This window comes from Manis pentadactyla, chromosome 2 (genome assembly GCF_030020395.1).
Source record: "Manis pentadactyla isolate mManPen7 chromosome 2, mManPen7.hap1, whole genome shotgun sequence".
NCBI classification, from domain to species: Eukaryota; Metazoa; Chordata; class Mammalia; order Pholidota; family Manidae; genus Manis; species Manis pentadactyla.
The window spans coordinates 67,863,611-67,880,378 of record NC_080020.1 but is presented as its reverse complement, the minus strand read 5'-3'; the positions used below and the strand labels follow the sequence as shown (position 1 = coordinate 67,880,378).

General features: G+C 35.7%; 1 protein-coding gene across 20 annotated transcripts in view; it reads right to left on the bottom strand.

The window, feature by feature from the left end:
• FAM172A (family with sequence similarity 172 member A) overlaps positions 1-16,768 on the bottom strand; it is a 466,743-nt gene that overhangs the window by 98,589 nt on the left and 351,386 nt on the right. Inside the window, exon 11 of one of the 20 annotated variants that reach the window (XM_057493437.1) lies at positions 12,129-12,322. The exons of 18 other annotated variants lie outside the window; for them this stretch is intronic. In XM_057493437.1, coding sequence (XP_057349420.1) covers positions 12,276-12,322 — 47 coding nt within the window. In that variant the 3' untranslated portion in view covers positions 12,129-12,275. Of the gene's footprint in view, positions 1-12,128; positions 12,323-12,579; positions 12,973-16,768 lie in introns of those variants that run through there. One more of the 20 variants, XM_057493459.1, reaches the window with a different exon arrangement.

Genomic DNA, 16,768 nt, shown 5'->3' with positions numbered 1-16,768 from the left:
TTCCAATAACTTAAAACTTTTTTTTTCTTTTCTTTTTTTTAGGAGAGCAAGGCAGAGGCTTTTATTTAGAGATAAAGCGGAGGACAGAGGTCCTGGCTCTGGCCAGGAGGGGACAAGAGAGCCCCTCAATAACTTAAAATTTTAACTTCTCATTTTTCTACTTATTTTGTTACCTTCCTTTAAGTCATATAGACATAAAATCCTTTGGTTTCTATTTCTAGCACTGTGGGAATCCATTTGGGTTGCCACTCTTTAAAAAAGTTCCCTTGTCATTTTCCTTATGCTCATTTTTCTGAGCATTTCAGAGTAGGTTCCGTTCTCTCCCAACCTTCAACACTACAAGAGATGCACATCATCCTGGTTACCCTACCTATTCACGCCATCATGCCTTTCCCTTTTCAAGTCCCTTTGAAACAGAACTGGGGAGAAATTTATGAGTCCTTTTTAAAAATGAAATCTAATTACTAAATTGCTGTCAATAGCCCCATACTATTGTCATCACATAATCTTCAGTTCTATTCCCTCATATCTTTTTTTTTTTTTTGAGAGGGCATCTCTCATATTTATTGATCAAATGGTTGTTAACAACAATAGAATTCTGTATAGGGGAGTCAATGCTCAATGCACAATCATTAATCCACCCCAAGCCTAATTCTCATCAGTCTCCAATCTTCTGAAGCATAACGAACAAGTTCTTACATGGTGAACAAATTCTTACATAGTGAATAAGTTCTTACATGGTGAACAATACAAGGGCAGTCATGACAGAAACTTTCGGTTTTCATCTGGCATTATGAACTATAAACAATCAGGTCAAATATGAATATTCATTTGATTTTTATACTTGATTTATATGTGGATACCACATTTCTCCTTTATTATTATTATTATTATTATTATTATTTTTATTTTTAATAAAATGCTGAAGTGGTAGGTAGATGTAAGATAAAGGTAGAAAACTTAGTTTAGTGTTGTAAGAGAGCAAATGTAGATGATCAGGTGTGTGCCTGTAGACTATGTGTTAATCCAAGCTAGACAAGGGCAATAAAACATCCACAGATGCAGAAGATTTCTCTCAAAACAGCGGGGAGAGGTTCTAAGCCTCACCTCTGTTGATCCCCAATTTCTCACCTGATGGCCCCCCTGCAACTGTGCCTGTCTTAGGTTGTTCCTCCCTTGAGGAATCTTACCCGTCTCTGGCTAACCAGTCATCTTCCGGGGCCATACAGGGAAATGTTAAGTTGGTAAGTGAGAGAGAAGCCATATTGTTTGAAAAGGTTAGCTTTTTACTTCTTTGCAGATTTATGCCCTGTGGCTTCTATGCCCAGCATTTGTCTTGAGGTATCTTTACCGCTTGGAGGAATTATGATACTCGGTAAATTCGATATGAGGCACGAATTCTATTTAAGGGTTGTAATTAGGAAGGAAGAAGAAAAGCTATAGAGGTAGCAGACGGAAGAAAACATGGGAAGATTATTTCTTTGACATATCTTCTTGTAGAGTAACTTAAGCATGTATAGGTTTTAAACTACTAATTAAATTGCGCATACCCCCTCATATCTTTTTAATTTTAGAAACACAGAACCATGGAATTGAAATAGATATTAAAAATTCTTTAGTAATCCTTATCAAATATAAGAACTCCCTCTATCAGAGTCTTGAAAAGTGGTCTCTGAGTCTTTACTTCAATGCTTCAAGAGACAGGAAGCTCACTAGTTTATAATGTAGCCCATTCCATTTCTCAAACAATACAACCATTATACTGAGCCAGTTTAATTTCCATAATCCACAGTCAAATTCATTGTCATAAACTATTCAGAACATCATATATGGTTCAGGGTTGGGAACAGCTAAATCATTAAGGCTTCTGCAAATTCCTTTGGTGCCATAACTTGAAGAGCTGGGTGCGAGCTACCAGATCTCCACAGCTGCCCCCCCTGCTCCCTTCCCTGGGGTACTGAATACCTACCACCAACAGTGCCAAGTTATTCAAGGAAAAGAATTCAAAATTTTATCTGGGCTATTAAAAGAAAAACTGAAAATATTCTACAGTTCTTAAACTGGCTTGTAAAATATTTTAGTATCTACTTGGCTATGAGTATAGAACAAGCTCAAACTTTAATATATTAACTTTCATATAGCTGGAAAATGATACATGTATGGAACTTTCTTTCTCCTACTAGAGAAAGCATGCTCTTCCAAGAATTACATTTTAGGCATTGAGATGAACAATCAATGTTTTAGATTCACTCCTTTTAACTTCATTGATTTACAGGGCCAAATACCAGACTCACTTAAAATTTTTCATTTTTGATGCCTATCTAAAGTGGTAGGTGTATATACAGTCTTACCCACATAGGTCTATCATGCTTTTGAAATAAACACAATGAAGAACTTCGTATGTTTAATGTGAACATAGCCTAAGGCCCTGTGCATAATTTTGGGAAAAGTGAGTAAGTAAATAAATTATATCGTCTATTTTTTAGTGGTAAAATTTTGAAATTAAGCTAATATGCTAATTCTCTGGACTGGTTAAACTTTGAGATTTGTTTCAGGGGTATTAATTTTTAATTTGATAGGTTTGGAAAAAGGGAAGGCAGGAGACAGCAGGTAGAACCTAGCAAGGCCGCCTGCTCTGTAAGATGAATTTCTGTAATGTCCTGCATCTTTATCCATTCATCTACTAATGAACACTTAGGTTGCTTCCATACCTTGGTTATTGTAAATAATGCTGAAATAAACATGCATGTATCTTTCTCAACTAGCGATTTGTGTTTTCCTTGGATAAATATCGTGAAGTGAAATTTAAGGTATTTCTATTTTTAATTCTTTGAGGAACCTCCATACTGTTTTCCACAGTGGCTGCATCAATTTACATTACCACTAACAGGGCACAAGGGTTCCCTTTTCTCCACATCCTCACTAACACTTGTTATTTCCTGTTGTGAGGTGATGTATCACTGTGGTTTTGATTTGCTTTCCCTGATGATTAGTGATATTGACCACCTTTTCATGTGTCTGTTGTCCATCTATATGTCTTCTTTCGAAAAATGCCTATTCAGGTCTTCAGTCCATTTTAAAAATCATACTACACTTCAACAACAAAAAAGTTGTTACTGGAATTAAAAAAAAAGAATTAATGCCCAGGCCCTATTCCTACCCAACTGGCTTGGTGAGGTAGAGAGCAGAGTGGCAGATGCAGCCTGTTGTGGGGGGAATAAAGATGAATTGCTGTTAGGGGAAACAGCTAGTTACAGTAATAGCTGGAAACCATAAGCGTTACAGGCTTTGAAGTCAGCTCAGCTTTGATGTCTTTCTCTCATAGTTAATTGTTATGGAAGAGAAAGAAAATAAGATGTTGCAATATTGTCTTAGGTGTCATTGCTCAGGAAATGCTACCATGAAAAAAAATTGGTGCTTGTGTGAACTTTAAGTAGCACCAGTCTGCTCTTCATTTTTAAAAAGTTTTAAATTATTGGTGCGGTAATTAAAATTATTTGTTAGTTTGGGTCAAACACACGGATATGTGAAACATTCTTAAATTTGTTATCAGAATATGTGAATTAAGCAAAAAGGACATGGATTAATGATGGCTTGAGGTTGTGACTAAACTAACTACTACTTAGATCAAGTTTTATGTATGTGGTTCCAATTTTGAGGAGCTTATCAGCTGATGGATAACTCTGATTGGAAGGAACTTCAGATATCAGCTAGTCCAAGAAAAGCCCAGAGAAGCTGACTTGTTTTGGAAACAAAAGGTGAAAGTGCCAGGTACACACATACATACATGTGAATTACATAACTGATGATCAATAGATAGCATGTAGAAATGAAGAACTAAGAGCATCTTGTGAGTTCTTCACTAGAAGAAATATTATGGGAATTTCATGCTTAGTCAGAGCATGGTTTCCCTAACTTCAGTCACTTGTGCAATATTTTTATGAATTTTGCCATGTATACAAATTACTAGTGCTGTTAAAATATCTGGGATTTTCTTTACATCAACTTACTTTTTATATTTGTCTAGTCTTAAGCAGCAATATCCATTAAATGTGTTTCTGTGTTATTCATATCTTTTTCTAATACATATTAGAATAAACAAGTTAACTACTAAAACAAAACAAAACAAAAAACAGTTCACCCATGAACTACCAGTGGTGTGTGTATAAAACACTGAAATAGAGGTCGCAAGGGAAGAATATATCTGATTAATTCCTTGTGGTACTTATATGAGAACTATGATTTTTAAGTCTGTATTCTTTAAGTATTTAGATATCCATGTATCCAGTGCCCTAGGATAACCTGAATTTTAAATTTTCTTTTCTTTTCCTCGGGGTCCTGTGGTTAGATGCTTCCCACCTCCAAACTTTACTAGGACCTGCCCCAGCTTACTCATGGATAGTAAGTAACCTATAGTTAAAAACATCTATAGTACATATATAATAGTAATGATGGTCTGAGACCAAGGTAGTAACATAAAAAGTTGAAAGGGAAAAGTCTCCTTTTGACTCCTTAATAATGCTGCCTTGCTGCCCATTGCTTTAAAATAAAAAAAACAAAAAACAAAAAAGAACTTTCTAGCTTTTCTAGGTAGAAAGAAACTAAAAGCAATCTTACACGCATGACTTTAATGGGAAAAGGGAAAGAATGATTAAAGGTCTACGGCATCCCTCTTGTTTATGTGCTGGTATCATATAATGAGATGAGGAAGAATCCAAAACCAGGTACTAGAAGAGAGGGGTTAGCTACACCTCGTGAACACAAGAGGTTATTCCTCCCTTAAATTCTTGTCCTTTAAGTGCATTAAAGTTGACTGTAAACATCAACAAAAGCCACTGGTGGGCAATTAAATTTGAAGAAGTGGCCTATAAAAAGTGGAATATTCAGTATGTATTAGAATCAGTTACACAACATCTGATTTAATAGTTAGATTTTAAGCGTTCCTCTTATAATACATGTTAAATGGTCTCAACAAATCATATTCTGTAATGTAGCAAAATGACAATTTCATGTAGTTGAAGGCTGGTAGGACAAGAACATTAAAGCAAATTAATCTGTAATCCTTCATCTACAGTAAAAGGTTGAAAATCTGCAGGCATTTGTAACGAGAACTTTTAAATGAATTTGCCATCCCCAAAGTCATCTCATCTCACTAGACAGGAAAGAGGAACTTGGCATGCGACCAGTAAATTATGAGAGAGCAACACCTTGGGGTTAGAGGGCACTGATGACTTCAACAAATCCCACCAGCCAGGCCAACAGATGAAGCCAGGGGATCGGACGTCCTACAACCTTAACCTGCTAATACCTTTAAATTCTTAAGAATGACCCCGAGTCTGCTCTTTCATATTAGTTGTTAGTTATACTAATTACAGCTGAACTGGTATTGTTGGTACCAGTTTTTCCCTCAAAAGACATGTAAAGAGAATGGTTATCTCTAATAGCTTCAAATAACTTCAGCCAAATTCTGTTATGCACATTAGGAACACTTACCTGCAGTTTTGAATGGGCCTTTTATGGACATCAAAGGAAAGACACTAAAAGCAGTGTGTGTTTGTGGATTCTATAAAGCATTTCACATAGGAAGCTGTAAAAATAAGAACAGTAACTTCTCCTGTGACTAGAACTTTAGAATAGTTTAAAACCAGGTAATTAATTTTTTATGTTTATTTTCAACATATAGGGGCAGGTGATTTCAAATATAAAGAGATAGTTTTATGTTAGCCATGCCAGTGAAGTAAAAATACTTAGCCCATGAAATCTCTTCAGAATTTATGGTTTTTAGAAAGGGATAATGAAATTTCTATCATGATCTTTTAGAACTGTTTTAAGTTCAACATTTACACTGATGTTAACCTAACATTATATGGCATTGTGCGTAGATTCCAAAGTCCATTTATGAAGATTGAAATACCATCTGTGAAGCTGCAGTAAATTACCCTGTAACATTAATCTTAACCAGGCACTAAATCAGAACAGAAACATACCAAAGAGATTTAAAGCAAGAGAGTCAAAACTGAATCATCGAGATTAATGTAAATAGTTTCACATATAAGTTCTGCAGGTTCTCAATATCATGTTGTTTTTGCTTTGAATGAAACATGTGAAATTACTTCTAAATCTTAAAAATAAACTAATATATAAATGACACCAACGTTTTTTGGTACATTCGAAAAGAACTCTGAAAATGATGGCTGAAAGGTCTGGTTACTCTATGTGTGGTCTGAGGTAAGCCACACAATAGCAAAATTTTGATTTTATAAAATAGAAACATTAAGGATCAACTATTTATGTCACAAAAAGAAACTTACTTTCTGCCACTTGGAAAGCAGTATGGAGGTTCTCTAAAAAAAACTATGAACAGAAATGTCATTTGACCCAGTAATTCCACTTCTAGGAATTTACCTGAAGAAAACAAAATCCCTGATCCAAAAAGATATATGCACCCCTATGTTTATCACCACACTGTTTTCAATAGCCAAGACATGGAAGCAACCTAAGTGTCCATCAATAGATGAATGGATAAAGAAGATGTGGTACATATACACAATGGAATATAATTCAGCCATAAAAAGAAAAAGAACTCCTTCCATTTGCAACAACATGGATGGATCTAGAGTGAAATAAGTCAGGCAGAGAAAGACAAATACCATAAGGTTTCACTTATTTGTGGAATGTAAATACAAAGCAAAACAGAAGGAACAAAATTTCAGCAGCAGGCTCATAGACACTGAGAAGGGACTGGTGGTTACCATGTGGGAGGGCCTGGAATGCGTGGATGGGGAGGGGGATAAAGGGGCACAATAATTTTCAATCACAGTATAAGTTGGTCATGGGGACAGTAGTACAGCATGGAGAAAACAATCAATGATTCTGTAACATCTTTCTATGTTGACAAATAGTAACTGCACTATTACTAGTGCGGTTTAATAATATGGGTAACTGTTGAATCTCTGTGTTGTACATTTGAAACAGATATAAGATTGCATATCAACAATACTTCGATTAAAAAAAAGAAACTTAGTTTTACAAAAGGGAATCTTTTAAACCAAACTTGGTGTTCCTAAAAGATGTTGGCCAATGGAATTGATGTAAATGAAAATCTTTGAGAAAATGAAGGCAGATAATTAGAGTAGTATGTGTTATCAAATCCAGTAGGCCATTGATTTTAAGACACATCATGTTTCAAGTACCAGTTGGGGAGAAAAAACACTGCCAATTAAGCTACAACACAATACTTTCTTATCACATTTGCAAGATATATTCAAAATTCAGGTAGTTAAAAGTGAGTCTTATTATCAATGAAATACATATTTTATAATAAACTGACTTCTATCAATATATTTAATAAGTTTTTTGTGAGAGCAATCCAATTTTGAAATATAGTCACTAGGTGATATTAAATAATTTTTTTGTCTATAAAGCACTGAGAGGGCATTAACCATAAATTTTCTATCTTCTCTGAGAAAAGAAGAGCAGGAAGAGCAGCTGATACATTAGTGATTTCAGTTTGCTTGAGTAATTTATTGATTAACTAATATCCCACTTCTTTCCAACAAAGATTTAAGGCATATGACAGAAAGATCACATACAATAAAATAATTAGGGAAAGAAATAGATAACCAGAACTGGAGAAAGAACAAAAGCAAATGGATGGTAAGAAGTTTAATTATTCCAATTAGATATAAAATTAATTTATGAATAACAAAATAGGTGCCAGATTTTTATTTTTCATTTCAATTTAAAAAATAAAGCATAATATATTTATCTGTGGGTATTGAACTGGGCCAGTTTTGCCTGAAGTATAGGACCTTGCTAATCCCAAAGAATTTTTATAAAACATATTATTCCAAATCTACTATTATGTGTTAAAAGATAGATACCAGATGAAAGTATGATGAAGAGAGAAATTAAAAACTGGGAAAAGTAACTCAGAAATATCAGCTGTTCACCCTTGAAAAAATTAATTTGGTTGTACCAGTAGATAAAAGTAGGATTAATATAAAGAACTAGTGGACAAAGTCTGTGTTATGTTCAAATGTTAAAACTGGTCTATGGTATCGATGCTATTAAACTATCTTATCTTAGCACACAGGTGGGTAAATGAGTGAGTGCTACCGCAGGACTCAAAGGTACTGACTAGAATGAAATAGTACTGCAAGTAGCCCCTCAAATATTGGCCTCAGGCTTCAGGCAGTAATCAGTAAACACAGCAAAGTGACCCAGGGCATTGTGCAAATATTTAGATCTAATTCAGAATCACATACTCGAATTAACAGTCTGCTGATGGATCAGTTCCAGTGTTGAAAGTGTAGAATCTTCCTGTATTTAGTCACCCCATATTTTCTCTTCTCTCTGCATCAGATAATGTAAGTATCTGATTGTGGCACACACTTGAAAATTTCCAAGAAACTAGAGAAACTGACACGAGGACAGCAATGATGGACATATTCTAACCCTTCTTTGGGGAAGCACTCCTTCAACTCACACAGCCCTTGTGGGCTTTCAATTACAATGCTATGCCCCAGCCTCAGGCCCCTCATAGATATAGTGGCCCAGGCTGGCCAGTTAAAGCCAGTCCTATCATTCAATCTCTCTGGCTTCAGTGGTTAGTTCAGGGATCATCCTAGTACCCAAGTAGGGCCAATCCGAGTTTTCACTGATTCTTACTTGGATGCTAGACCTTTTTCTCAGTAATAATGCTGAATAGAAGCTGTTTCAACTGCTTGTAGCTCCCCTCCCTGTTTGTGTCCCTGTCTGCAAAATAAAAAAAAATCAATGAGGTCAATAAGCAAAGAAAAAGAAGAAAAGGAGATGGAGGTAGAGTCTTGATAATAAGAGTTCAAGCCCCAGTACCTAGTAGTACCAGAGGCAGATATACCCCTGCGGTTTTCCCTTTACATGAACCAGTAAGTTACTTTTTTTTTGCAAGCTTGAATTGGAGTTATGTAATATAATGAAGAGAGTCTACTCTGACATAGTAATTGAAAAGGGTACATTGTATTCTACTCTTTTTTTCAACTTCTATAAAATGTGAGACTGACAGTCATGTGTGCATATTTGAGTTTATATGTCTGTAAAATACTATTCAGTAAATTGTAATAGTGGCATTTAAAAAATGTTAATATGTGTTTAAGGGCAAGAAACTTCTGGATTATCCATGTAAGTGCTGTAGGTAACTAAAACTGGTTAGTAATCCAAGTAATTCATATTCCAGTATTCCAATATTTTAAAATAATGAAGGGAAGAGGACAGTTGAGAGGAGAAGGAATTTATTCTCCTGACTGTGTTTTTCCAGGCATGATTAAAGATAGCCTGTATTTGTTGAAAACACACAAAACTGTTTACTGGGAAAAAGTAGCACAGAAATGTATTAGGAAACAAGGGAAAGCTAGCTAAGATCATGGTTTTGTTGTAGATAATGCCCCAGATAAACAATCCACTCATTAACGATTGGAAGCTAGATGTAGCTATTTCTTTTAGTAAGAAAGCAGAAGGCATTGGACAATGAGTACTTTTCCAGAATGAACTCTCATACTGCTTTAGCTATAACATGTAAACTACTTTAAGGGATGACTGGAAAATAACTGTCATCTGGAATTATGATTCTTTGGAGCTACATTCCACCTCAAGTTGAGTTATAAAGAACTCCAATAAAAATATCTCAAGTGTTTTCAAAATAATTATTTATCTTCACTTTCAAATATCCTTACGAAATTCTAAATCCCTAATATATTTTAAATTCTAACATTTTTTAAGTTATTAGGCCTTTTGGCTCTTCTCTGTTGGTGGTGAGGGTCTGGAAAGGCAATTGCCCAGTGGAATGAACCAAACACGAGTCTGCTACCTTAAGCAGACTCTCTAAACCGTTTACCGGACAACAATTTTATTATACTACTTTGGGGGTTTTTAGAAGTAATATATATTCATAAGAAATAGATCTAACAAGGCTGGATCCTAATAGATTTTTGGCCGACCTCCAGAACAAAACTTGTCTGTTGAATTAACTTATGCTAAAAAGTGTCACTCAGTATTTAAACAAAGCATGGGTGTCAAGACTCATGGGTTTATTGATGGCTTCTGACACTGGTGAGTTTGCATGATTTGGGGGGAAAAAGTAATCTTCGAATTTGCAATTGATACGAAGAACTTATGTTAGGAAGTTTTATAAGGATTACTACATATATTAAAGCATTTAAATATAGATGGTGGAAGCAACATTGGACTTATTAAGGATCCAAAGATCTACAGGTGTTTGGTTTTACAAAAAAAGAGCATGAGTAAACACTGTATTGTTCTATATGCCTTGCTAATAAGTACTTTTCAATAATTCCTTGGAGGGCTTTTAATTTTCATTCCCTATGAGAACAAAATACAGATGAATTAAGTCAGTTGTTTGGTACGCAAATTTACTAATACTCATTTGGTCTCCAGCATCATGCTAGGCACTCTTGCATCATGAGCTGTGGGGCAGAGACAGCGTGGCTGTGCTCCATGGTGGCCAACAGGATTTCTAATCAGATTTTTTTTTTTTAAATAACAGAGGGAACTAGGCTACTACCTAAGATACTGTCTTTTGGTGCCTGAATTTTCTTTTTGTCCCTCTATTACCATACCCTTCTCAGGCTTTCTCGTGATACTGTAATACAATTACAGTAACTGATTAATAGATTTTTGTTAAAAAACCTGATGGAGACAATTGACTCTTGAGAATAGGCCAGTGAATCTGCTAACCTTTAACTTCTTTAGATGTGCTGATTAGCAGTGCCAGGGCAAACCATCAGGAAGCTTTATGCTAGTACTAAATTGTGTTAGTTTCCAGAAGAAAGGCCTTCAGAACCTTAGGTCTTAGTATTAAGACTTAGGCTATTTGTCGTTAAGTCAATAAAGACCAGCCATGTGAAGAATGATTTTGTCTTTTCTTTTTGAAGAATCAAACAAATGACAATACCAACAACAAAAATACAACAATTAAAGAAATTATTTACTGAGTTGTTCAATATCTCCTTAAGATTGATATACTAATCATTATATTTAATGTTTAGAAACTATTTCTCCTAATGTATTCTGGAAGATTCATATAATCAGGTTCATGTACTGAGAACTATGTACTTTTTTGCTATGGCTGTCAGGATTTTAACCACTATATTTAATTCTCAATTGCAGTGGTTAATCATAGTCTAAATTTTTCAGTCATAACAAACTCCGTCTTTTCCTTCCATTCCTGACTTTTGGTGTCCCCTCTCTCTCCCCTCACATTCTCCACTTAACAACTCTTAGTTATCCTTGAAGTCTTAGCTTACGGTGTGCCTGCTCTCAAGAACGTTCCCAGATATCCCTCACTGAGTCTGTGCTCCTTCCTCTGTTCTTTTGCCCATTCCTCTAACACTGGCGAGTAGAGCAGGTGATCTTTGGTTTCCTCTAACTAACCTGTGTGTTCCTTGTTGAATTATGAATCTTCAGCTTCTAGCCCTTAACAGGTGCTTAGATGATATTCAATCACTGGAGAAGTATAGAGGCCTAATGCTACTGCTTGAGAGAATGTGGGACCTGGAGAAAGGGCAGGGGTTGGTTTGGGGCCTCAGCAAGCCTGAGTGGGAGCTGGCCAAAAGCTGCGATGCTGCGCATTATCCTACTGCTTGCCATGTTTTGGTGTATTACCTTCGATCTACATAGCTCAGATTTTGTATAATGTATTTGAAATATGAATATCAGTATATAGGTGTACATGTTTTTAGAAGAATAGTGAGAAGCAAAATCATTGCTCTTTTTATATATTTAAAATTGAGTAGTATTTGCAAGAATATTAGCAGTATAAAAATATGTGTACTTAGATAATGTAATTAAGTCCATATGCATATTTAAGATTAGGACAGGTGACTTTGATGGGTGAGTCTTATAATGCATATGGAAGTAAACATGCCAGAAATTTATAAGATGTTCTACTGAATAAATGGAGTCATTATTGTCCTCATTAAAACAATGATAGAAAATCCGTACTTGCTTTTTAGTAGAAAGTGGTATTTCATTTATATGTGGTTTTATTTCAACTGGATCAACTGTGAGAAGATATTTAAATCTCACAAGTTCAAGCACCTTTTGTTTCCTAAATGTTCACATGGTATATATATGTGCACAGAGAATGTTCACTAAATAAATTGTTTACTGACTAATGCAAGAAACTCAGTTTAAAAATAAAAAAGATACAATTTTTTATGGAATGTGCCATTTCTGGAAACTCAAATAAAAAGGATAAAGATTCTTTCACTTCTCATTTAAAAGTAGAACATTTTTGTTTGTATTTCACTTAAAGTTTCTTGGCCTGGAAGACAAAAATTTATGACTTTAGATTAACTACTTTAATGATGTGACACAGAAGCAGCAAAACATTCTTTTCTACCTATGGTGTTGCTGTGATTGCTTTTCAGGAAAGTAAAGAACAACATAATAAATTCCTGTGTGGTAAGGCTCTTCCCACCTCTTCTCTTTCGTTTCAATCTCAAAGGTAATACATATTTAGCAAGCAGACTAGTGCCATAAAAATGTTTGAAATGAGGTAATCACTTATAATATTTGCATGCATTTAATGACATTATTACAGATAGAATGATTTATATTTCCTATGCTGAGAAAACTTACTCAGTGTCTACTTCGATTAAGCAATAGTCCTAAAACTATTTATGAAGACCATAAGTGTCTAAACACTTGCTATCAGCTACTTCATCTCTGCTTTTCATAAATATAACACAATCACAACAAATTAAAGGCAAGTCACTTGACTGTCCTGTTACATTAGCTTGAAGAAATTAGTGGCTGACAGTGCTTAGTAGAAAGTGACAGGGCCTTCTCAGTAAGTTCACATACCAGTTTCTTTGGGGGAAGTAAGAATCTTATCTTTATCAAAATGTCCAAAATTTTCTTCCTAAGATAATGCCTCTCAATCTCACTGATAAGAGTTCAATTGTTCTGCTCCTAAAACAGAAACAAGTAAGTACCTACTTAATTCTTCAGTCTGTAAAGCTATTTCTTGGGAGGGAAGAAAATGTTATTTTCCTTGAAAGTTTTCTGAGGGGGAACCAGGAATGATGATACTATCTATGTGAGTGGCCTAAAGACAGGACTCAGATCTGCAAATGTCTGACTCTAGGCTAATGCTCTTACCTTTCCATCACACTACCTTTTACTTAACTCCTTTGACACTACCTCTTATTTAACTTTGTAGGAAAAATCAAACAAGTCTCTCTGCCTTCCTACAACTCCCACTCAGCATACATGGACGTTTTCTTTATATCAGGAATGGCAGGTAGGATGGATTGAATTGTGTCCCTTCTCCCCCAATTTATATGTTGAAGTCCTAATTGCTAGTGCCCCAGAATGTGACCTCACTTGGACATTAGGGTCTTTACAGAGGTAGTCAAGTTCAAATAGGTAGCTAGGGTGGGCCCTAATCTGATATGACTGGAGTCCTTGTAACATGGAGAAAATGTGGAGACGTTCACAGAGGGAAGATGATGTAAAGAGACAACAGAGAGAAGATGGCCATGTACAGACCGAGAGAGAGGCTGGAACAGATCCTTCCATCACAGTCCTCAGAAGGAACCAAGCCTGCCCATACCTTGATCTTGGGACTTTGAGTCTCCAGGACTGCGAGATAATAAATTTCTGCCCCTTCAGCCACCCAATCTTGGGTACTTTGTTATGGCATTCCTAGCAAACAAATATCATAGGCTTTGGACAGAAAAGCTAGAGCAGTGGACATTCCATGAAGTAGTATTAATAAAAGCAGGATTGGGCTTGCATTTGAGAAAGATAATTGAGACCACAGCAGGAGAGCAGGAAGGAAAGGTTAAGTGGGAATCACAGTATGAGGACAAGTGTCACTCTACACTGTCCATTCCTATACTCTGTAGCCTTCACATTCTATCTGTGCTGCATTGTCCTGTTTTTATTTATGGAGGGTAACGTGATTCTTATAGGCTAGAAATAAGTTCAGAGAGAGTTTCTTTTTATTATATAATGCTGTATGGGTTTTCAAAAAGTCTTTATCTAAATCCTTCAAATAAAAACCTCATATTTGTTCTCTTCTCTAAATGTCATTTGACAGCTTAAGGAAATGGACATTTTGTCTTTCAATTATTATGATTCCAAAGTCCTTTCTCAATATCAGATAGTAAGTTTTCTGGCAACTGAGACTATTGCCTCTACTTCCTGTGTTCTTTTTTTTTTTGTATCATTAATCTATAATTACATGAGGAACATTATATTTACTAGACTCCCCCCCATCACCAAGTTCCCCCCACAAACCCCATTACTCCTGTGTTCTTTTATTTGTTCAGTTTTGGCTTCTGACCATTGAACACCTACCAGGTAGAAGTTCCTAGGGATGCAAAAGAGTGGTTTATGAGCTGTAAATAAAGCATAGACAGTGGAAACATAATGAAGAGGAAAATGATTTAGTGCCTTCTGTATAAAAGGGAAGTCTTAGGAATTTCTGTATTATCTAATTTTATCCTTTTATCAACCCTCTCACCTTGTGAATTGCTAGACATATTTTACAGATGAGAAGCAAGCTGAAAGAAGTAACTCATTCAAAGTAATAAAAGAGAGTAGGTTATTGATCCAGGATTTGAATCCACAGATGCTGATCTCTCAAACGAAGCCTTGGCTACAGGGCCATAGTTCATCTGCAGGTCTCTCTCTGATTTACAGTATTTGTCAACAATTGATGCTATCAGAGGCAATACTTAGGTAACAAGAGGTCTATAAATCTAAATCTAAATGAAGACCTCCCCCCAAATATATGGCACCCTGTAGTATTTATTACAGGTTGTAAGCATGTGTGCATTTGTTTAATGTGGATGCCTCACCATACTTGAAGCCCCTTGATGGTCAGAGGAGCCTGTATTTGGCCACCATTACATCTTAGCACCTAGGATACTACCTTCGATACAGAGCACTCAATCATCTTTGTTGAATGAATACATTAACAAATAATTGAATTTAGTTTAAATTTTAATTAGGCTGGTATTATATACTGCATTATTTCTCCATAAAAATTCATATGTTGGAAGTCCTAAGCCCCAGTACCCCAGGAAGTAACCTTATTTGAAGATAGGATCTTTACAGAGATAATTAATAAAATGAGGTCATTAGGGTAGGCCCTAATCCAATAACTGATGTCCATCCAAGAAGAGGAAATTTGGACACAGGGAAGACAATGTCAAGCGCAGAGAGAAGGTGGCCATCTACAAGCCTGGAATAGATTCTTCTTTCACAGTTCTCAAAAGGACCCAACCCTGCTGACACCTTGATCTCAGGATTCAAGCCTCCAGAACTGTGAGAATAAATTTCTGTTTGTTAAGCTACTCACTCTGTAGTAGAGTTTTTTATGGGAGTCCTATCCAACAGCATGTGCTATATTGAAACAAATTCTTTTTTAATAAAAAAGGTATATGTTAAGATTTGCCCACTAACCAATCAATAATATTCAAACTTTTACAGCTGCTTCAGGACCATTATCCTTCATTTTAAGATAATAAAGCAACTTAATGCATCTTATAACACTGCCCTGGCCATCGCACAGAGTTCTAAAAGAAGATCTACATCCTACATCTTGGAATGAAGAAGAGGACTAATTATTGAACAATACAGTTACTCCTTTGTAGAAGCAGAAATGATATAACAGGCTGTATAGTTTTAGAAGGGAATATTGAATTTAAGATGTAGTGAATTCATTCTAGTGCTTGTACCATTATATGATTTGCTAGCTTTCATAACAAATAATAAAATTCATTATAAAAATATAACCTTTAAAAAAATAAAGTGTGATGAATTCTCAGGAAGAAGTCAGTTTTTCCTTTTCCAACCACACTCTTTGGCCAGTCAGTCAGGAGAGGAGTCAATAGCAATAAGTAAAGCTGGTTTGTGTTTTGTCATTTTGTTGCAAGCTGGGGAAAGAAAACCTAGGAAGCCCAAGTTCAGGGCCACAGTAGCTAACTTTGCCTTTAGTGGAATTCACAGCAGAGCTTCAAGCTAAAAAAGTGAGGTGGCAGAGCAGCAGCCCATCACAGTGCTGGGATTGTCTTCTGGAGGTGCCCCTAAACCATGCAGTCTTCTCCAAAGCTTCTTGCAATGTTTCTCTCGGCTGCCATAACCATGCTAATGCTCATGCTTTGTTTCAAGGAGCTTATTGGGGGGGACTCACTTCATGACAGCTCACCCTTCGATCAGCTGGGGCTGTGATCACAGGAACTGACCCTGTCTTCAAACCTAGGAATCCACAGATCTCATTTATATTCATTTGCTTTCTTCAGCTATGACAGGGAGGGAGGATTCCACTGTGATAAAACCAGGATTTTGATTATTTTCAAATGCTTTTTAAAATTGAAAAGTAAACATTCAGAAACCTGAAAATGATGTGGGCTTATATTATATTCTAAATATGTGTTATATTTAACACTGAGGTATACAAACACACTAATTGTAATTGTAAATTACCATGTTGTGCAGGAAAACAGACATATGGCAGGTGTCTTCACTCACTGAGCTACACTACAGCTCTTTAACATTAATGGGCATCTGATTTAAAAAAAACCCTACTTTTCAGCACTGTCTTTCTAACTGGTATATTCCAGTAGTCCTCTGTTTAGATAATTGTTTTTCTTTTACAGAAACTACAAATCTAAAAATGAAAAAGTCAGATTTATTATTTCGAAATATTGCTTTAGAATGAGAAATTACCATTTTAGAAACAAAAAAACACTGGAAG